Below are 23,078 nucleotides of genomic sequence, written 5' to 3' on the forward strand. Positions count from 1 at the left end.
TTTTCAAAAACTATTTTTGCAGTTTTTAAAAGGTGATTTGAATTTCAAAAACATTCTTAAAAAATAGATAATAAAGAAGAAAGAGTAATAAGAGGAGTAAGTAGTGTTGTTAAGTTTATCACGGGTGTTCATGATTTGAGTTGGGTCGGATTTTGATATTTGTTTAGATCAAACTTACTTTCTCGGGTCGTAAATTTTAATCTGAACGACCCTTATTAAATAAGAAACCCAACCCAATCCAATCATAAATTTCTTTTGGGTTTGGTTGATTCGTGTTGTTCAAGAAATTTATTCAAAATTTTGTTACAGTGAAACATTTATTTACTTATTTTTAAAGATTGTTAACAATGTTGTTCGAATTTTGTATTTTGTTAATTATTTAGGATGTTTTTTTTATATAGTAAAAAGTAGTAGGTTTTTTTTTTTTCAAAAAGAATTTGCTTAAAAAATTCAAAATGAAAATTATTATAAAAATGGTGCAAAACAAGCGTATAGAGATAATATTAAAAAATTTGGAGATAATCTATGGGGCGTTGATTGACGGTAATTTTTTTAAAACTTTTTTTTTAAAAATGTGAATGATATTAATGCTATCTTTAAAATTTTATAAGTATTTTTTAAACATAATATTTACAGTAAACATATTTTAAAACTTTTTAAAACCGAGCATTAATGAAACTTTTTAAAATTTAAAGGTGTTTTTGAGATAAAGTACCGAGTAGGAACGTGAAACCTAAAAAAACAACCACCTATATATTAAAATACTTAATTAATAATCAATTTCCAATTGAAAAGGTAAGCAAAAAAGCACTTAGTGGGTTGACTTAGGAGACGCCAGGTTTTAGCTGGCGTTGACCACTACAAATGAAGCAAACTTTGGTGTACTTCTATTTGATGCAAATCAATGGTTTCCCATTTGCACTCCATTAAATGTTTGATAAAATCTTCCAATTTTGGTACGGTTACATATACAATCATATCACACAGCACTCGAGTTTCACGTAAACATAAACTGGTAACTTTTTTCTTGGTCATCTGAGAGATGTTTTAGTTATCTTCCGACTCTAAATTTTAATTTGGTCTTAACATGATCGGGATAGGTTGGTTGGAGTCGTGGGGCTCAATAAAAAAACCAATTGGTCAACCAAGCAACATCCTTAATGATCCCAAGTGATTAGAGTGAAATATGGTCGGTTTTGCTTAAAATATGTGAATGATTTGAGGGTCAAACTAATTAAACATGTTTATGTTGACCTTTGAAATGAATTTAATAAGATTATAAAGTTGTATGAAAAGAGGTTAGGTTGCAAAAGGTCAACGTGTAGGTATGGTGGTCATAAATGGTATACTTCAAGTTCAAGTAAGTGGAGGCACACCCAATTAGATTTCATTCTCTCTCATCAAATTTCATTCACCATTCACTTTTTTTTATTTATTTAGAAAGATTTGAATCTCGATAATCGGTTGAACTATATTGTAATGATTCATACTCGGGATTCAAATTAAGATTGAAAATCGAATTCGACACCTGATGGCTTCGACATTCTCCTGCATTCTCGCGACTTGGTCACATTCTTTATTCTTCACTTCTAAGAGTGAAGACTATCTCCATAGACTAACACGTATCATTCCACCATGATTTGTTCTAAGAAAATTCTCAAAATGTCACCCAATATATGTTCGACTGTAGCATAGGGTGTAGAAAGGTCTTGAACCCTTCGTTTATAAAGCTTGGCTTTTTCCTACGGCTTCGACCCGAAGAGATTGTCTTTTTTGGAAATTTTATGAATATCAAACGTAAGCCTAGAAAATTGCTTAACATAGTCTTGAATATTCCCAGTATTTCTCAGCTCTCGTAACTTCCTTCTTGTAATTATCTCAATATTCTCTGGGAAGAACTAAGAGCGAAGTTTTTGTTTTAAGCTCTCCCAAGTGTCCAGAGTACATCGACCATATTAAATGTCCATGTACTGGATCTCTGCCATAACTTTGCATCGTTGTTTAGAAGTATTGTTGCTAATGTGACCTTCGCTTCTTCTGCCATGGTATTTGTGGTTTGAAAGTACTGTTCGAGGTCAAAGGTAAAGTTCTCTAGAGACTTGGCATCTCGAATCCCACATAAGGGCTTGGGCTCCGAGACCCTCGACCCTAACCATTATTTCGTAGACAAACATTGCTTCAAGGCTGCTTGTCATCTCATCGATCCAGTCGACTTTAGTGGTAATCTCATTCATTTCAGACTCCAAAAGTCTCCTTCCATCAAAAACTTTACTCAGGTAGAGTAACTAATTGTCAATCTCTACCAATCGGTCAGCCTGAGACTTGCCCATTTGTTTTGTAGCGGACATGTTTGTGTACTACAATTCGAGGAGTCGAATCGTCTGATACCACTTGTAACAATCGCACTCTTGTGGCAGTAGGACAACAATTATGCGGTACTTGTTCTAACCTGACAAACAAGTCAATTGTACGAAAGTCAGATTTCTTGGATAACCTTGATATATGATCAAGCCTTGGGTCACGTTTGAAAGAAATGTGTTAGAAAACGTGAGCGAAGAAATGAATTGAAAAAAATTTCAAAAAAATTAATGTTATAAACTAAAAGCGAATATGCAACAACCACGACTTTGATAGCATATAACATAAGTAGGAAGAAAGAACAGATAGTCACATCCCCCTATAATACATTTATTGTGAATTTTAGTCTTAGCGGGTGTAGACATGATTTTGGTGACCGTTCATACACCTTGTTGACACAACAATAGTAAACCTTTATCTAACATGAAAGTAGGGGTGTACATTCAACCCGACAACCCGGACCAACCGAACCTGAACTATAAGGGTTGGGTTGAGTTGGATTAGCATTTCGGGTAGGGTTGGGTTCATTTTTCTGAACCCAATCGGTTCGATTTCAGGTTTGTGGGTAAAACTTTCGGGTTGACCCGATCCAAATAAAAATATATAAAGTATATTAAGAACCCTTTTATATTAATGGGTTAGGATAGTAACACCTAAGTTCAACACTCACAAATATATGTATCTTTTCTAATATTGAGAACCCAACCCAACTCGGACCATGTACACCCCCTACATGAAAACAAGTAAAAGGGTTTGAAACGGGCATGCGACCATGGACAACACGTCTTGGTCAAGCATGTTCGGGACATCCAACAAGCGCAATAGACAACATGTCTTGGACAAGCATGATCGTGACACTAGATACAACATCAATTGCTCCCGAAAACATAAAAAATAACTCCAAAATGGTTCAAAACATTATTATAAAGCCTCAAAACTTAGAATAACTAAGATCCGAGCCAAATATGCCGCCTAAGCTGATTTGGAGCTGCTGGAGCGCGCTGAATCGAGCTAAAATCAAGCCAAGCCAAGCCAATGACATTGGGCATGTGGGTCAGAAACGTGATTGGGTTTGGTTTGCGGGTCGACTATGGGGCAGGAGTGGGCACAGGTTGTTCCAATCAAAGCACAGCTTAACTATGAAGTTACTATGATTAAATCATCGAAAAGGAAAATGCACCTTGCTGGTATAGGTAGTAACTTTCAATTATTTTAAATATTTCTTAGCCATCCTATCCTAAAGATCTCTCTCATTCAAATGTGACCATGATTCATTTATGTACTTCTCCTTTACTTGGGTGTCACATGTCCACCAACTTTCACCTTGGTTTGTTCCCGAACCACATCTTATTAGGAGAGGTAGACTTATTGAGTCACAACAATTGTTCTATTTCATTCTGTTTGGGCAGTTCGAGGAATACATTTTCTGATGGATTCATCTCTGTCTCTCGGTTGATCTCGCTTAGGTTTGATATTTTCGGACCCTTTGAGGTCAGCTAATCTGGCTCGGATCTGATATGTTCAGACATTTTTCTACCATTTATTACTCTTCGAGAGGTGTTTTTGACACTTTCGGAGACGTTTAAGGTTCATATGACTACTTTTTAACTAATTTAAAATATATGGAGCTAAGTTTAAATTTTCTAGTGAGTCAATTTCTATAATAGAATTCTACCTTATGGTTGTGGGACTCCTTAAGTGGAACTAGATTTTAAAGAGCAGTTGTAAACTAGCATCAAGGGAGTGTAGTGACTTCAGCTTAGCCCAAGTAAGTGGATTCACTGTAAACTAGCATCAAGGGAGTGTAGTGACTTCAGCTTAGCCCAAGTAAGTGGATTCACTGTAAACTAGCATCAAGGGAGTGTAGTGACTTCAGCTTAGCCCAAGTAAGTGGATTCACTGTTTGCTTAGTTGGACGACTTATTTGCTATATGAACGATGCGTGCCTTGTGACCCTTGCACGTATCATGTTTTATGATTGTTTGATATGTGCTATATTATGTCGTGTTAAAAGTTATGTTATGCATCCGTTGATGTTAAGTTATAGAACTACGTTGATATCAATGTTGTATGATGCATAACCTTCATGTTATGCTATGTAACTATGTTAACATTTATACCAATCATGAAAGATATGACAAGTTTACGTATGTATGTCTCATGAGATCGTTATATCATAAAAAGAATAGATGCACGAGTTGCATCATGAAGTGTATGTCATGATTTAAAGTTATCAGGATCTCATGTATTTTGTACGTCACGTGCATCGAGGTACTTTCCCTCTGTGGCTTCCAACAAACGTGAATACTCTAGCTCAATAGGCAACCCTAGGGTACGTATACGAGCGTGCTTGGTGTGCCCATGTGTGCGTGTGTAAAGAAATACTACTCATCCAACTCTGTCCAAACTAAAAGTAGAGACAAAGGTCATAATATTCTACCAAAGGGTATGTCTCATCATAATTGCATCTGTTTGCCTCCCGACCCCAACAATGGGGTTACTTATTGAGTATTTTTAAATACTCAAGCAACGTGCTACTTCTTTTTCAGTAAAGATAAGATATCGTTGTACAGATGACGACATTACTAAAGAAATAAAGTCAAGATAAGGTATCGTTGTACCGAACCGAACCGATGTGATACCAAGACTTGGAAAAGAATTAGGAGCAGTATTATACCATAGTGATAAACTCATTACAGTTATCCCCATAATTCACTTCTATACCACCAACCAAAATCACACTTAGAGTAAACCAATCTCTCCAAACATTACATATTTCACCCCCAATTCTTTTTCATTTACAACTTACAACAAGCAAGTATACCCACCAAAGGATGAATAACACAACACAAAAGAAAAAAAGAAAGCAAAAAGGCAGGCAGGATGAAGTTTCAGATCGTACCGTTGTTTACCGTTGACGAGTTCGTGCAGGAAACGTCATGGTAGGGCGGAGTGTTCTTTGGGGCCGTGGTGTCGGGTTCCCTACTATCATGGTTTGAGACCGTGTCAACATGTCTACCATTGATGGGGTTTGGTAAGCTTGCACAAGGCTCGTGTTGTGTGTTGAATCGCCACGAGCCGTGGCTCGCTGCCATGAATGTGAGCTTAGTCCTGATAGAACATACGCCCTTCCTGAAGCCTCGTAGATGCGTCGGTTTTCCATTCTTTCCTTCATCTCCTTTAGCTCGGCACAAAGTGCTGTGCACAAATGATCACCAGCTTGTCCTGAGATAGTTTCTGATACTGCTCTATAACAGCTCTCCAAGATAGAGACTGCATTGGCCAAATCACCACGCTCGGCCACAACTCTAGCCTTGGCCATCGACTCGAGGGCGTGTATACGATTGCGTTGCCTGTCGACTTCTATCGACACAGATTGTTCTCCAATAGCATTTGGCCTTTTTATCTTCACTTCTTCAATGTCTTCTAACGTCACTGTTTCGTTTGCGATCGGTTTTCGGTAAGCACATTTGACTTTGAGCAATGACATCTCATCAATAGAATCACCATAAGGTACATTAACTGTCACCAAAAAGTCTCGTTCTTCTTCAGCATACAAGTCTCCCACATTTATAGTGCCAATTCTCGAGTCTGCATCGATGTTTGATAGGTAATTTCCTGCTTTCAACGAACCGAGCTGCAAACTAGGATGAACACATTCAATTCTAACTTGAAGCTCTTGCACAACAACACTCAAGAGCCCTCCAATGCACTGAGCAAATGCGTCCTGGATTGTAGCTTCTGCTTCGACAAAGGAAAACGTCCCCCCTGAAATCTCGGAGATAGCGTGCATTGCTGTAGCATCATGGTCGGTGCCGAACCCGAATGAATGCACTGGTATCTGCAATGCTGTGTTGTTATTACGGCGGATTGCTACTGGTAGAAGCGACAGATAGTCGGTTTCGGAACGTGAACTACCCATGCCGAAAGTATATGTATCCTGACCATCTGAAAGTAACATAATGCTACAAACAGGATTCTTCCACTTCCTATCCAATAATACTTTGGTCCCTTTCTTTAAGCCATCAACAATGTTTGTTCCACCATTTGAAACCAAAGAATTAATAGCTTGTAATGCCTGTTGTTGTCCACTCTCAGTCATCCGACGAAGAGAAAAGACGCGTCGTGCTGTAGAGGAGAATGATATTACTGAAAGTCGATCCGAGGGGCCGAGGTTCTGTATCACAAAGCCCATTGCTCGTTTTAGCAACGCAAGCTTAGTACCAGCCATGCTCCCACTGATATCAAGCACTGTAACAAGGTCGACTGGAGCACGAGAACTTCGAGACGGAGGAAACGGGATCTGAGTTTCACGACAACGTTGGCTCTGACTCGTAAGACTAGCTTTGATATGCACTAATACAGTGAAACTATCGTGAACTGCAGATCGAGCAACAGCGGAAACTTCAGGATATGTCTTAACCTCAATTGTTCCAATAGAACTATCAACAGCATCTACAAAAGGTGTTCCTTCATCAGGGATAACAGGCTGATGATCTAGGACTTCATCATCATCAAACAGATCTGGCTCAGGTCCATGAGACTGAGAGGCTATCGGCCTAGGCGGATCGATCGGTGCGGGACGAACCCTTCTTAAAACGGTCATCCACGAGTCATCTCGAGACCAATCAATTTGGTTGATTCTCATCATTCCGTTGGGAAGATCAGAAGCAGGGCTTTGGAGAGGAATCTCTTTCCATTTGGCTCTGCAAACTGGGCAAATTTGGTTTCCATGCTTAACATTTGAAGTGATGCAATGGAAATGAAACGAGTGGGAACACTCAGCAGTGAAGATAGCATGGCCCTTCCCTGGCTTCATAGCAGTCAGACAAATTGCACATGTCCTCTGCAATTTGAAAATAATCAAAGGATGAGAATAAAAATAACCAAAAACTCCAACTCGATTGCTACAAAAACACGTAGTGTAACGGCCCAAGCCCACCGCTAGCAGATATTATCTTCTTTGGGCTTCCCCTCAATGTTTTTAAAATGCGTATACTAGAGAGAGATTTCCACACCCTTTTAAGGAATGTTTCGTTCTCCTCCCCAACCGACACTGGGCGGTGTACTAGCGAGGATGCTGTCCCCAAGGGAGGTGGATAGTGAGATTCCACATTGGTTGGAGCGAGGAACGAAACATTCAGACGCGTTTTAAAATCGTGAGGCTGACGACGATGCGTAACGGGCCAAAGCTGACGAAATGAATCAATAAGGTAAGACAAAAGAAAAATCAAAAGGGCAATTTGCTTAAAGACTCATTATCTGCAGCTACTTTTGGCATTAACTTTCGGTTTTATCGTTTTTCGCCCAAAGGGTATTTTCAACTTACCTTTTCCCTTCCCCCCTTATTCGTGAGAGAGAAAGAAGGTAAAATTTCAGAAGAAACTTTAGAAGGCAACGTGATAAGACAGTGTCTTTTTGCGTGGTGCAATCTCATCTGTCAACACCATGTATCAAAAGAAGAGGTAATATCACAAAAACCTCCCAACCAGAGTACACATATTTCAAGATCCATACGAAAGTAACAACCTAACCCCACCGCTAGTAGATATTGTACTCTTTGGGCTTTCGCTTTCGGGCTACCCGTCAAGGTTTTTAAATACGTTTGCTAGGGAGAGGCTTCCACTCCCTTATAAAGAATACTTCATTCTCCTCTCCAACTGACGTGGGATCTCACAATCCACCCCCTTTGGGGCCCAGCATCTTTACTGGCACAGCGCTTCATGTCCACCCTCCTTCGGGGCTCAGCCTCCTCGCTGGCATATTGTCCGATATGTAGCTCTGATACCATTTGTAACAACCCAAGCCCACTGCTAACAGATATTATCTTATTTGGATTTTCCCTTTCGGAGTTCCCCTTAAGATTTTTAAAATGCATATGTTAGAGAGAGGTTTCCACACCCTTATAAAAAATGTTTCACCGATGTGGGATCTCACACTCCACCCTCCTTCGGAGCCCAACGTCCTCGCTAGCACTCGTTCCCTTCTCCAATTGATGTGGGACCCCAATCCACCCACTTTGGGGCCCAGCATTCTTACTAGCACACCACCTCATGTCCACCCCCGTTCAAGGCTCAGCCTCCTCGCTAGCACATTATCCAGTGTGTGGCTCTGATACCATTTGTTGTTACCTAAGCCCACCACTAGCAAATATTGTTCTCTTTGGGCTTTCCCTTTCGGGTTTCCCCTCAAGGTTTTTAAAACGCATCTACTAAGGAGAGGTTTCCACACCCTTATAAAGAATGTTTCGTTCTCCTCCCCAACCGATATGGGATCTCACATAACCACGGTAAGACTCAATGGTAAATCTTCCGAGCAAAAGAAAAGGCAAAAAGTCAATAATAGGTAATAGAAGAGGACATGATGGAAAACTACAAACAGTCAACTGGGTAACTTTCCAAAAGATGGAATAATTCAGCAACAAATAGAGGATATAAAACAAAAGGAGGAAATAAAAAGAAGAGACCATATAAGCTCATAAAAAGAAGTGAAATTATGGGTCGCCACATAAAAATAATGTACTTTGGATTCTTTTTACTATTCACCAATGTCTTGTTTATTATAGTGATTGCTGGAAGTCATAGAATGAAGGTGGGGTGGGCCACAGGCTTTTAATAAATCACCACTGAGAAGCAAAAGGGAAAGGGTCATTGTGTTGACAGTGCAAACCACTTTTCTCTCTTCAGGGGAGGCTTGAAAAGTAAAGGCAGAGAACAGAGTTACTTCACTAATAAGCCAAAGGCTTAATGGTCCTTGAAGGGACTACTCCACTTTACCATCCTCCACATAAATCCATGTATTTGAAAGTAACATTACAACTCATAGACATTGAAAGTGGTACAGAACAGCAGCACAGTGTATTACTTTCTGAATCAATTGCTTATGAACAGAGAAGGATATTCTAATCATTTCATTTTACTACTCGTATCCAACAATCTTAAGATCATAATAATATACTGAATTTAACCCACCAAAAAAAAAAAAAGATAAACAGCAGCAGAGAATCAAGAAGCTAGCAAAAGGGGCGAACCCAAAATAAAGAAAGACCCATAACAAACCTTGGATGATCTGGTTGAGGATTTGGAGAGGCGGAGACCGGAAGAGGACGAAGTGGGTGTCGTCGGCGGGTGGCAATCGGAGCTAAAACTGGATTGAGAAAACAAATTAGACGGCGCGGCGGCGTCGGAGAACCTAGAGGCCATGGGAGGCATGGAAGGCAAGGAATCGGGGGGATTTGGAGGGGTATAGAGGCACATATTGAAGCCGAGAGCTAGTTTGAGCTTCTTCCATGTGGAATTCATGGTGAAATAGAGATGTAGGGGCGGGAAAATCTAAGTGAACCCAGGTGGGAATGGGAGGGTGAGGGGAGAAGAGAGCATAGTGTGGAGAGTATGAAGAGGATAAGGAATTTTTTGTGAAGAAATGGAAATGGGTATGAAAAAATTCAAAATGGTTCAACTGGGAAAGGTCAAGAACATGGGAATTGGCAAAATTGTGACAGAGGATTGAGAGGGAGAGGGAGAGCGACGGGCGGAGGGAGAGAGGGATATGAGCATTTGACCTTTTTTGGTTTTATGGAGGATAAAGTAAAAACTTTAGAGTTTCAATGGCTAAAACAATATTAATAAAAATATAAAATATAATAGTGAAAAATTGGGAAAATTGGTCAAAGTCAACCTCGATGGGTAAATTGGTCATTTTGACCCTCCTTGTCTAACTTGAGGTCTGGAATATCAGTTATTAGAAGTCTAATGTTTCAAAAATACTCATGAACTCTCGTCTTCCAGACAGTACATTTTTTGCTTATGGATTACTATAACTGTTCAAGAAGACACTTGAAACTAGAAGCATAAATAAACTCACTTGATGGACTACCGAGCTACAAGTCCCACAACATAGGAGCGAGATTCTCTAAAAAGCTAAAGTCGCGAACAGTTAAGAGAGCCCACTTGGAGATTAGGATCTCAACCTTGAAACTCGAAGAATAAACAAACCCACCTGATGGACTACCGAGCTACAAGTCCTACAACATAGGAGTGAGATTCTCTAAAAAGCTAAAGTCGCGAGCAGTTAAGAGAGCCCACTTTTTGGAGATTAGGATCTCAACCTTGAAACTCGAAGAATAAACAAACCCACTTGATGGACTACCGAGCTACAAGTCCCACAACATAGGAGCGAGATTCTCTAAAAAGCTAAAGTCGCGAGCAGCTAAAGAGAGTCCACTTGGAGATTGGGATCTCAACCGAAAATGCTAAGGTTGCAATGTGACTCAACAATTTATTATTTCGCTTACATAAATCTAAAAAATTTCAAACTCAAATACTCAACTTATTTTAAAGTGGTTCTTCTCAATCAAGATAACTTTAAAAAATTAGTTATTTAATATATTACGAAAATTTTTAAAACAAAATATTAATAATTTTTATCAAAATGGTAGAGGCACTTTTGTTATTTTAATTAATAAAAATAATTAATATCCAGCAACACAAAACAAACATGATGTGAATTGCATAAATCAACGGAGATAAAGTAATCAAAGTATGATAAATCAACGGAGATAAAGTAAAGCATATCTCATCAAAGTTGGTGTGATCAAAGCATTGTGCATGTTGGCTGATAACCTGATCTAAAAACAGATCCATAACTCATTCTCGTGCTTAGACTCAAACAAATTAAAGTCCCGTGTTTCTAAGAAAACGTACCTTTATACTTTGGAGATTAATTTGAAAATAAGGCTTTTTATCTATCTATATATATCTATCTATATATATCTATCTATCTATATATATATATATATCTATATATATATATATATTGAATTATTAAACCTCACTACAAAAATTACAAAAATATAACTTGGTTCGGTGCGCTTTGATGAACAATAATAAGTTTATGTAAAAATAAATTAAAGGAAATATGGTTTGAATCGACTTCTAAGCATGCAAGATCACTTCCTTTCTTGTAGGGGTGAAATTTGGTTGAAAGATTTTGATTTTCGATGACAGAGACATTTGAGATGGAGCTTGTCTTTGAGAACGAGTACCTAATTTGGTTTATATACCAAGAACTCTTGAATCAAAGACATTAGTACCTCTTTGGTTTCTCTTGATAATAAAATATCTTAAGTAAGGAAACTTGTTTTAGATTCGAATCACATTGCAAATAAAATTAACAAAATCATGTCTCACTGATCTAAACTACGTAAGATTGTAAAGATACTTAGTTCGAGACTAAAAGAAAGTACAAATGCTCTTTTTACTAGTTTTATAAGTTTGATTCTACAAATACAACATCTATGGCTTTTATCATCCCACTTGAACGATTCGAAACCAGTCGGAGAATATACACTCTAATGGCTCCAGACAGATATTTTGGCTGATCTGGCTTGTGTCTAATAAGCTCAGACCCCTTTTTTATTAGCTTTCAACTCTTTGATAGCGTTTAAAGGTAGGTTTTTCAGGAATTTTTGACGAGGAGTAGATATTATTATCGTTGTTATTTGCTTCATCAAATGAAAAACGACCCATAGAGATAGGGCCAACACACGTGACAATTGGTAGAGTAGTCAACTTCTGCTTGAAATTAACATGATATCATTTTCATGTATAATGGCTATCATCTCCTCTCAAATCATATTTCAAATCCTTAAATAATATCAGATTCTTATATTGATTACTATTCTACCATTAACAATAATACTGTAACGTTAAATTTTGTCCTAAAATTTTAGGGTTGTTTTAAATTCTTATAATTTAAAAAGTTTACAATTGGTTCCTCAAATTATAAAGGTTTTATCTATTTTCTTTAATTTTTATTTTTACCAAAAGCTCATAAACAACCTGTGAGATTCCACATTGATTGAAGAGAGGAACAAGTGCTAGCGAGGACGCTGAGCTCCAGAGAGAGTAGATTATGAGATCCCACATCGTTTAGAGAGGGGAACGAGGGCCAGCAAGGACACTCGACCCTGAAGAGGGGTGGATTGTGAGATCCCACATTGGTTGGAGAGAGGAACGAAGCATTCCTTCTAAAGTGTGGAAACCTCTACCTAGCGGCTACGTTTTAAAAATGTTGAGGGGAAACCCGAGAGGGAAAACCCAATCAGCACAACATCTGCTAACGATGGGCTTGGGTTGTTACACAACCTATTATAATTTTTTTAAAGTACAAAATCTACGGACAAAAATTATTATTGATAGAGATACAATTAACCAACATGTTTAAGATAGAATTAGGAGTGTTCATATAACTCGATAATCCGAAAAATTCAGACTACCCAACCCAAATCATAACGTTGGGTTGGGTTAATTTTTTTGTTCAGTTTGGGTTAGGTTGAAGTTTAAAAAAAACTAAAAAATTGGTTCAATTTGCTGGTTTAATTTTTTGTCTCAAAATAGGATTACAACCTAACTCAACCATTTTAAAAAAATTAAGAATATTTAATGTTTCTCATAGATGTTAATGATATGTTATGACTTGTAAATGTTTGATATTACTACCCAACCCAAATCATAATGTTGGGTTCGGTTAGATTTTTTTCAATTTGGGTTAGGTTGATGTAATGATCCTAGATTTCCATTAACCTAAAGTCGCTACTATCATCATACTCTATGCTCTTATGTGGAAGTAAACCTTTAAAACAACATCGTAGATCTAAATTCATCCTAAAAACATAATATAGACTCAAAATATTGTTATGGTCTTACGTGTTCGAAAACATATTCAAAATAAGATGAAAATAATGATAATAAATAAAGTAAAACATTAAATGCAAAACACCCTATATTATCATAAGTCTAAGAATTTAAAATGCTATTAGTCTATGCACGTGTCATGGTCTCTTGTTGCGATGCCATTGTCAGCCGTACATTGGTGCCTTGCCTTTACTTGAAATAGAAGTAACACACAACTTGAGTATTTTAAGAAATACTCAGTAAATAACCCCATTTTTTGAGTTGGAAATGCAAACACAAGCAACTCATGATCTAGGGACTTATTATTAAAATTATCATAGGGGTGGCCTCTAGCGTGGACAACATTGGATGTGCAGTACTTTCCTATGCACAACCCACATGTGCAAGCGTGGATCACAAGGCGGTTTGCACCCCTCTAGACCCATCATAATCGAGCTAGCTTTCCGTAGTGACGTATAGAGGTCAGCAAACCCTTGAGTGTCATGCGAGGCATGCTCATCATCACCGTCATTGTAATGAGGCCTTTTGGGGAAGTAGCCCGACGTATATGTACACACAGAATGCATGAGGTCCCTATAGTTTGTCATCTTTAAAAGATCTTTTGATACAACCCTAAGTTCCATTCACATATTACCATAAGTAATGTATGTACATTAGTCTTCATACGTTCATCATCATTATCATTCACACGTGCAAGCATGGATCCCAAGACAGTTTGCACCCCTTTAGACCCATTATAGTCGAGCTAGCTATCTGTAATGACATATAGAGGTCAGCAGACCCCTGAGTGTCATGCGAGGCAAGGAACACTTTGATGCACACGAGTGATTACTACCAAATGGTGTTGTAGCTTTGCCAACCAAGAGGATGAATTGATTGTCAATACAACTCTACACGAGTGATTACTACCAAATGGTGTTGTAGCTTTGCCAACCAAGAGGATGAATTGATTGTCAATACAACTCTTTGTGCGTAAGTTCGAACCAAGAGGAGTTTTGCACAAGATGCATGAAGGAAGCTAGAGCTAATTTGGATTGAAAGATGACGTTCCAAACATCGTCAAGTACCTATAAGTTTTTGGTATTTTTATTATATTTGGATGTGATTATTTGCTTCTAGTTGTCCTAAAATGAAGAGAAAAATATCTTTGTAATGATGTATTAAAGTTCTACCACTTTCATAAAGAAATCATTTTGATCCGAGTTAGGTAGGAAAAGTAATCTAGGAAAATGCTTGCGCAGGCTACGAGAGCGATATACGTGTCAATCTGCAAGTGACACTATGTGTCCAGCCATAAGTGGGCCACTTGTCGAGCAATGTGTGGTGTTGCATGACAGGCTGAGGTGATCGGCTTTCCGGGCGGGCTTTGTGCATGTTATAAAAAATTATCGTTATGCCCCTAGGTTGCTATTTCAAGAAGCATGTCGTTTTATGTAGAGAGATTATGCATCGCTAGAATACAAGTTGGGCAACATGAATCAGTATGTTATGCACGATGTTAGAAATTACCAAAATGCCCCTATGATGAAATTTGTGATGGATGTTGTTCTATATGCTTTCTGTTGTGTCAGAAAGGAGGATTGACTGAGGTGATCTGCTTTCCAGGCGATTGATAGATATTATCTCTCCATTGAGCTTTTTTGTCTCATTGTTTGCATGAATGTTTCATTTTATGTTTTAGTGTTTCAGGTGATTCATAGGATATCTCCCTAATAAGCTTGCATGCATGATTAGATTATGCATATGGTGCTCTAGGTGATTGATAGGATAATCATCTTGGCAAAGCATGCACAATAACCAAGCTTTATTTAGGGTGCTACCGCTAGAGTGGTTTACATATTGACATAAGTTAGTACGTTTCTAATAGACCTTGTACCCTAGGTAGTGAACGAATAGAGATTTAGACTTGTGTGCTTCTAGAGATTGGTTTAGCTCTAGGACCTAACCATGAACATCCTGGAAACGAGAGATAGGTTTTAAACTGCCTATGTACCCAATAAGAATCTATAGACCTCTATGACATCCAAAAATGACAAAGGTAACCTTAGGTTTGCGCAGAGTTGATTACATAGAGACGATGAAGATAGGTCGCTTCATTGTAGGTTCCAAGGATGAGAACTAGAGCTTGAGACAGCCCAGACTTTCTCAATTTATGGAGAAGCACTAAATGATGCTAGAAAGATGGACATGCGAACTTGGATTAGAGTCTAGGGAGCCTATGTAATTGTGAGCACGTCGTGAATGATAATAATGACTAGTAGTGACCTTTAAACTTCGACAGGGTGGAACATTACGTGCAAGGATTAGGGTAGCTCTAGGAGCACCATAAAAGATGGACACATGTTCATGGACAAAGAATCCGAGGAAGTATTTCTAAGAGGACTATGAGGTTTAGTACAATTTCAGCATCCATAGATGGGTGTACAGAGTGTAAACGTCCATAGTCACGGTTTGGTAAAGTTACTATCTAGACAACGTAAAAACTTGGGTTAGGAAAGTGGACAAGAGCATGTCATACCCTAGGAGTCAAGCATAAGCAACTTTCGAGAATACAATTTTTTAAGGAGAGGAGAATTTGTAACATCCGAGCTTCGACTAGAAATTAAATACTAAATTTTTCTTTGTAAAGTGAAACTTTTGAGGTTTATCGATGACCTTTGAGGAGAATTAAAATGAGGTACATAAGAAAAATGCTAAGAAAAATCCCAACAAAAAAAAGATGAAAAATTAGAAAAATGGGTCAAAATCAACCCTAATGGGTAAATGGGTCTTTTTTACCCACCATCCTAATTAGGGATCTAAAAGAACTATAATCAGATCATTAAGGAGGAACTAGGTTATAACTTCAATCAGATATGAAAGTTTTCATTGGAATTAGGTTATGATTTTTTAGTATGTTGTTCTTGGAAGAGTTTCACACGAGACTGATGAAGGAAGCGTGAGCTCAGATGATGATATTTCGACGTCTACCAACTATAAAATTTGTAAGTTTTTGTATTTTTTGGTATGATTATTTCCTTTTTGTGTTGTCTTATTGGTAAATGATACGAAGGAGGCAACAATCACGCAATATATACTTCAAAGAAGATGTGAAGAAAATGTTGTTGAAATTATCATAAGATGTTGCAATTCATGTCACATTAAAGAAAATCAAACTTCATTTTTATTGTTAGATGATTACAAATTTGGGGTGGATGATAATTTAGAGGGAATGTACTTTAAGGAATGCTTTTTATGAAGATTTACCTGAGGATGTCGGAAGAATTTGTCCGTTAGTTAAATCTTTTCTTTGATTTTATTCCTGATTTTGTTACCTTATTCATATTTTAGTTAGAAATCAAATAATAGTAACCATTTACCTGTGTCAGGTAAATTGCTTCATGATATATAGCATTCTTAGGAAAGAAAGAAATAGTAATTTAAACCGAATTAAAAAAAAAAAAAAAATCCAATCCGTATGAAATAATATTGTTTTTTTTTTTTAAATTGAACTTTTATTACCAATCCTACCATATAGGAACCATGAAAATATGAAATTTAACTTTTTTTTTTTAATTGAGTCAATTAAGTTTATATTCAAAACAGGTGAAGGTTCGATATAAGTGAGAATGAATTTGAAGGATGAAAGCAACCAAATTTGGATTTAGATATTCGAAATAGACAAGATACTATCGAAGGTTCGTGCAGGATTTCGCTAGGATAGTCTCGCCTTTAACACAGCTAACGAGAAAAGGGGTGCTTTTACATGGAACGATGCTTGTGAGACAAGCTTCCAAGACCTAAAACAGAGGTTGGTAACTACCTTAGTACTCATGGTACTCGAAAGTTCAGAAGGATATGTGATCTATAGCGACCTGTCTAAAAAAGGACTAGAATGTGTGTTGATGCAACACCGCAAGGTCATTGCATATGCGTCCTGTCAACTAAAAGAATGTGAAAGGAACTACCCTACCTACGACCTAGAGTTGGCAGCCGTAGTATTCGCGCTAAAAATTTGGCAACACTACTAGTATGGAGAGAAACCCAAATTTTAAAGGACCACAAGAGTTTAAAATATTTTTTCACCTACAAAGAGTTGAACATGAGGCAAAGAAGGTGGTTAGAATTAGTGAAGGACTACGACATAGGTATCGAGTACCACCCTGGAAAAACAAATTTGGTCCTGGACGCCCTAAGTAGAAAAACGACCCACTCGTCGGCAGGTAAGGATACAAAAAGATTTCAAACGAGCCAACATGGTTGTATCTGTAGTAACGAAAGAGTCACAATTGGCTCGACTCACAGTAGAACCCACGCTTAGGCAGAGAATTATTGACTCCCAACGAGAGAACCCTAATCTACAGAAAATTCTAAGCCAACTATCGAGAGTCCAATAAACGGATTCTCGAAATTCTCAGATGAAGGATTATTGTGTTAGGGACACCCATGTGTCCATAGAAGAGTTAATGAAAGAGATATTGCCAGAAGCTCACAACTCGTCATTTGTCATGCAGGAGGTACTCAGATGTACCAAGATTTAAAACAACACTTAACATGAAGAGAGATGTAGCTAAGTTTGTGAGCAAGTGTTACTGTGCCAATATGCAAAAGCTCCTAGACAAAAGACGGCAGAGATGTTACAAACCCTAAGTGTACAATATAGCTATGGACTTCATAGTAAGACTACCTAGAACGTTGAAAGACTATATAGTGATCTGAGTAATTATCGACAAGTTGATTAAATATATACGATTTTTAAATACATTATTTATGATATAAATAAACTAACCACCATCTATTAGTTTTGTTTTAATTTTAAAAATACATGTTATTGACACAAAATTAAATGAATAAAAAATTAATTTCAATAAATTTTAAATTTTTATTATAAAATTATAGATTGATTTTAAATTCTAATATATTTATTATCTCTATTGTTATATTATTATATCACAATTTTCACCTATTCTTTTTTCTTATATTTGAATCTAAGTAAAATTAATTTTTTTTTAAACTATACATTATTGTTTTTTTAATTTTATGATTTATTCTTATTTTTTTGCTAACTAATTCTGAAAATGTCACTAATTCTCAAAAAATGTCGGTATTTAGTTGTATGACAATATTGAACTATGTTAATATGTTACAAATTGTACTTGTTGTTGATGAATTAATTGTTTTGAATGATTATAAATTGATTTGTGTTTGTTGGGAACTTTTAATACATTTTATTTAATATGGTATCAAATAATTATAAATGGTAAATAAGTAATTTTTTTTCAAAAAATTAACAACCCGACAATTCAACCTGAAAATATAGGGTTGAGTTGGGTTACCGATATCCAATCAATTCGAACTTTTGGGTTGAGTAAAAAAAAAATCCCTCAACTCAATCCGAACTGCGTACACCCTAGTGTTAAACTTAATTAAAAATATCTCTAACCAAAATCTTTACTTCTCATCTTTCCTAAAATAATATATGTGTGTTCGTCGTTTTTTTAAACACTAATTAAACTTTATCAACTAGAACAATGAATAATAAAAATGAAAAAGATATTATATATTTTGATGGAATAAATTCGTTCACCACTTATATTTATAATATTAATGAAAACGCAATATAATTTGAATGATTAGAATAAGATAATGACACAATTATAAATAAAAACAATAACCAAATCTTTAATCTTTCAATTATTCCCAAGTTGAAACAATGGTTTGAATTTGAATTGTTTAATACAATTTTTGTTACATCATATGCATAACAATGACATATCAACCACTCAACATAAGAGTTATGATCGGAGATGAAAATTAGAAGATAAGATAATGCTTAACTTAGATTATAATTTATTAGAACTTTAATATATTCTTGTGGGCCGGGTAATATGATTTACACATCGTTATAAGGAATACTTATATTCTGATTAATATTAATAGCACGTGTCTTTTAGGAAGAAGTTTCCACATCGTTATAAGGAATGTTTTGTTTCTATCTCCAACCGACGTGGGATCTCACAGTCCACCTCTAGTGTCACAATCGCGGTTTCTAGGCAGCAGATTTTGTGATTGTGTCGCACCCACTCTCAGCACTGAGTGGGTCTAGCCTACTTCGAGTTACGTTGCCTGCGGTCAGGCAACGTGAATACAAACCTCGGGCCTCGATTTCAAGAGAAGATTTTAGAAAGCGCGGAAGAGAGGTTTTGGAAAAAGAGTTTTGAAAGCAAAGGAGAGAAGTTGAGATTGGTGTTATATGGGAATATAAGCAAAATGCAACAATAATGGCTCACTGCATATAACTATCGGGTAGGGAGAAGTTGACAACTAGTTATATCCCCTATAGTACATTTTGAGGCATTTCATGTCTATCAGACCTAGCCATGATATCGCTGAAACGTCATACTCTTAAAGAAAACAAAAAAGAAATAATACAACATGAAAGCGGTAAAAGAAAGCAATAAAGTAGTACAAGGTAAAGACTTCGGTGTGTCACGGGCATGCGGCCATGGGCGACATGCCTTGGACAAGTATGACTGTGACACCTAGCGTCCTCGCTGACACAACGCCTGGTATTTTTTTCTGATACCATTTGTAAGAACTCAAGTCCACTAGTAGTAGATATTGTCTGTTTTGACCTGTTACGTATCACCGTCAATCTCATTAACGCGTATGCTAGGAAGAGATTGTTTCATTCTCCCTCCAATCGATATGATATCTCACCGTTTTAATGCTTTAAGTTGACAGATTATTATATTTACATAATTTTTGTTTGAAGTTTTATATAAAATTTTTGACATCAAATCAAATGATCTCATTCTTGACATTATAAAATCCATGAAGGAATCTAAGCTAAAAATGGTGGAGTTTCTCAAAAGGAGTTAAAAGCATCCACTCTCTTGGGTCTCCTCCACTCTCTAGTTGGTGTCTTGTAATGAAAAAGGAACCATTTTTTGTTCTAAAAAATTGAGCTCTCTTTCACTTTTACAAACCACTTCATGGGCCATCTCCCACTTCCTTGCCATATTGTTCATTCCTTTTTATCTCTTATCTTTTTCCCAAAAAGGATTTTTTTTTTAATCTTTTACAAAAGAAAATTTTATAATTTGATTGAATCATTTCTATCGGAGGTCGATTGAAGAGGAGAATAGGGTATGAAAACCTCTTTTTAGTAGACACGTTTTAAAATCGTGAGACTCATGACGATATATAACAGGTCAAAACGGACAATATTTACTAGCGGTGGGCTTGGACTATTACAAATGATATCAAAACCAAATATCGAGCAGTGTGCCTGTAAATACGCTGGGCTCCAAGGAGGGTTGATTAGGAGATTCTACATTGGTTGGAGAGTAGAACAGTGTGGTACCCTCTGTCTGGTAGACATGTTTTAAAATTGTGAGACTGATGACGATACGTAACGAGCTAAAGTAGACAATATTTACTAGTGGTAAACTTAGACTATTACAAGAATACTTATCGCGAAAAAATATTTTTTCGTGATTGATTCATTCCATACTAGAAATATTCGATAACACGAATTCATATTCCTCAATATATATTACGATCATTAAAATTTACTAAATCCCGTGAACCATATGGATTTCAGAGGATAGGGACAATATGATATGCCTATTGAGCAGAGTTCTATTTTAAGCCGATTGTTCTTTTCCAAAACAGGAAAAAAAAACAAAACAAAACAAAACATAGCCGGACAGTTTTTTTTTTTTTTTTTTTTACTGTCAATTCGTTGTTGGAACAACTTTCAAATGAAGTGGGTGAAAAATATTTAGCTCATCGTTTGATCCATATAAATTCGATCGTGTTTACCAAGAAATAGCATCAACTTCAAAGTGTTCATGAACTGTTGATTATTGAAATCTACATATTTATCGAGTAAATATGATCACGATACAAAATACTTCAAAATGCTTCGGTACTCTGATTTAATCCCACGAACATTTTGCTGAACATATCTACAAGAATTGGATTTGATAAAGAACATATCTACAAGCATCGAGCTAGCTAGGATTAGAATACCTTGTCAAACATTCACAATAATTTTACATATCGATTTAAAATGACTTTTAAGCATTTGAAAATACAATATATAAGAACTAAAAGAAGTTCCCATACCCTTATAAAAAATGTTTCGTTCTCCTCTTCAACCGATGTGAGATCTCACAATCCACCCCCCTCGCTGGCATATCTCCGTGTCTGGCTTTGATACCATATGTGACGACCCAAGTTCATCGCTAGAAGATATTGTCCTCTTTGAGCTTTCCCTTTCGAATTTTCCCTCAAGGTTTTTAAAACGCGTATGACAGTGAGAAGTTCTCACACATTTATAAAGAATGTTTCGTTCCCCTCTCTAATCGATGAGAGGTCTCACATATCTGTTCTAAACTACCCATTAGTATTCAGACTACCATAGATATAGGCTAGGCTAATGGAATTAAGAGTCACTTATATCTATAATAGTTAAGAGGCTTCAAATATCAACTCTGGCTCTATCCTTACGTCCTCAAGTTAAGAGAAGCTCTGGAAGTCAGAAGTATACCATTAACCGGCATGCTATCTGCACTAACTGGAAGGACAGGTTGGTGTGTATTCAACGTAACATCTGGTAGAGGAAAGTTATGTGGAAAGTACACACCAGCACCATGTTCATATCCATCAGCTAGTCTAATGTAGATAAGGACGTGTTGAAAAAGTAGGTAACTGTTGCAACCTTTTAGGCCGATAAGACCTATTCATGTGAATGGATTGATGTGGTCGAGGTGGATGCTTGAGTTGTGATTGAATGTTTTGATTGTTTGAGGAAGTGCCTAGTAGTTTTCTAAACTTATGAATTTGTTTATGATCCGTTGTCTAATAGGATTTTTAAAAATTTTGGTTTTTAGTTACATAGAAGCTTATATATATTGGAATTATGTAACTCTCTTGACTACGAGGGAGTACAATAATAAAACATTTGCAATTAATTTCATTCCGTCTTCTACGGTCTCTTGTCAACAAGAGAGTGATTGTTTTTTTTTTTTTACGATACGAAAATGGTAGTAGCTGGTTTTTCTTCTCTTGCACAGCTTATACCAATTTTTAATGCTGAGAAATTTGAATGGTGTAGCATCATGATGAAGACCTTACTTAAATTGCCGGAGCTAATTGACTTAGTGGAGTATGAGTTTATTAATGTATTAGAACCCATAATAGAAGGAAATGGAAGACTAGGAGAAACAAAGAAAAAGGATGTCAAGACCTTCTTTACTATTCAAGAAGCAATTCATGAGACTATCTTTTTAAGAATTGCAGCAGCAACCACATCAAAGCAAACATGATCAATTCTACAGAGTTTTAAGAAGATTCAAAGGTTATAACAGTGAAATTGTGATTTCTAAGACGTAATTTTGAAACTTTGCACATGACGAATGATGAATCAATTGCTGATTTTTTGTCGAGAGCAATGACAATAGTCAATCAGATGTGTGTCATGGAGAGAAAATTTCATATAAAACAATTGTTGCAAAGATGTTGAGAAGCTTAACTCCAAAGTTTGACCATGTGTTGGCTTCTATACAAGAAGCTAAAGAACAATACTCTCCGTTGATGAACTGATGGCCGGGCTCGCTTCAAGCTCATGAATCAAGAATCAATATATCATTAGAAAGGAATGAAAAAAAAAAGGCATGTTAAGTGAAAGAGACAGCCAACCACCAAAGAGAAAAATATTTGTTTAGCAAGTAGAGGACGTGGAAGAGGAGGATTTTGCAGCAACCATGATGGTGACAGTAACATGGGTAGAGGGAGAAGTGATGGACAGAAGCAGTCCAACGAGCAAAGTAACATAAGGAATGTCATTCAAAGTTACCATTGCAAAAGATATGAGCATATAAAAGCTGATTGTTGGTAAATAAGTTTTGCTTCAGAAAATGAAGAAAATGAAGAAAAAGAAAAAAGACTTTTTATGACTTTTATTGATATTAACCCAGAACCAGTCATGGTAAGGTAAAAGTGATAAGGTAAAAGTGATAGATCATGTCCAATTTTTGT

At 36.6% G+C, this 23,078-nt stretch overlaps 1 protein-coding gene across 1 annotated transcript; it reads right to left on the bottom strand.

Moving 5' to 3' along the window:
* Positions 1–5,006: 5,006 nt before the first annotated feature.
* LOC111783356 (E3 ubiquitin-protein ligase WAV3) lies at positions 5,007–9,926 on the bottom strand. The gene is made up of 2 exons (XM_023664282.2): positions 9,417–9,926; positions 5,007–7,204 (listed from the first exon to the last, which is right to left on the bottom strand). Exons 1-2 carry the CDS (start codon positions 9,657–9,659, stop codon positions 5,267–5,269), a joined length of 2,181 nt encoding a protein of 726 aa, XP_023520050.2. The 5' UTR covers positions 9,660–9,926; the 3' UTR covers positions 5,007–5,266.
* Positions 9,927–23,078: the final 13,152 nt, after the last annotated feature.

This window comes from Cucurbita pepo, chromosome 20 (assembly GCF_057944985.1).
Source record: "Cucurbita pepo subsp. pepo isolate OVF chromosome 20, ASM5794498v1, whole genome shotgun sequence".
NCBI lineage: Eukaryota > Viridiplantae > Streptophyta > Magnoliopsida > Cucurbitales > Cucurbitaceae > Cucurbita > Cucurbita pepo.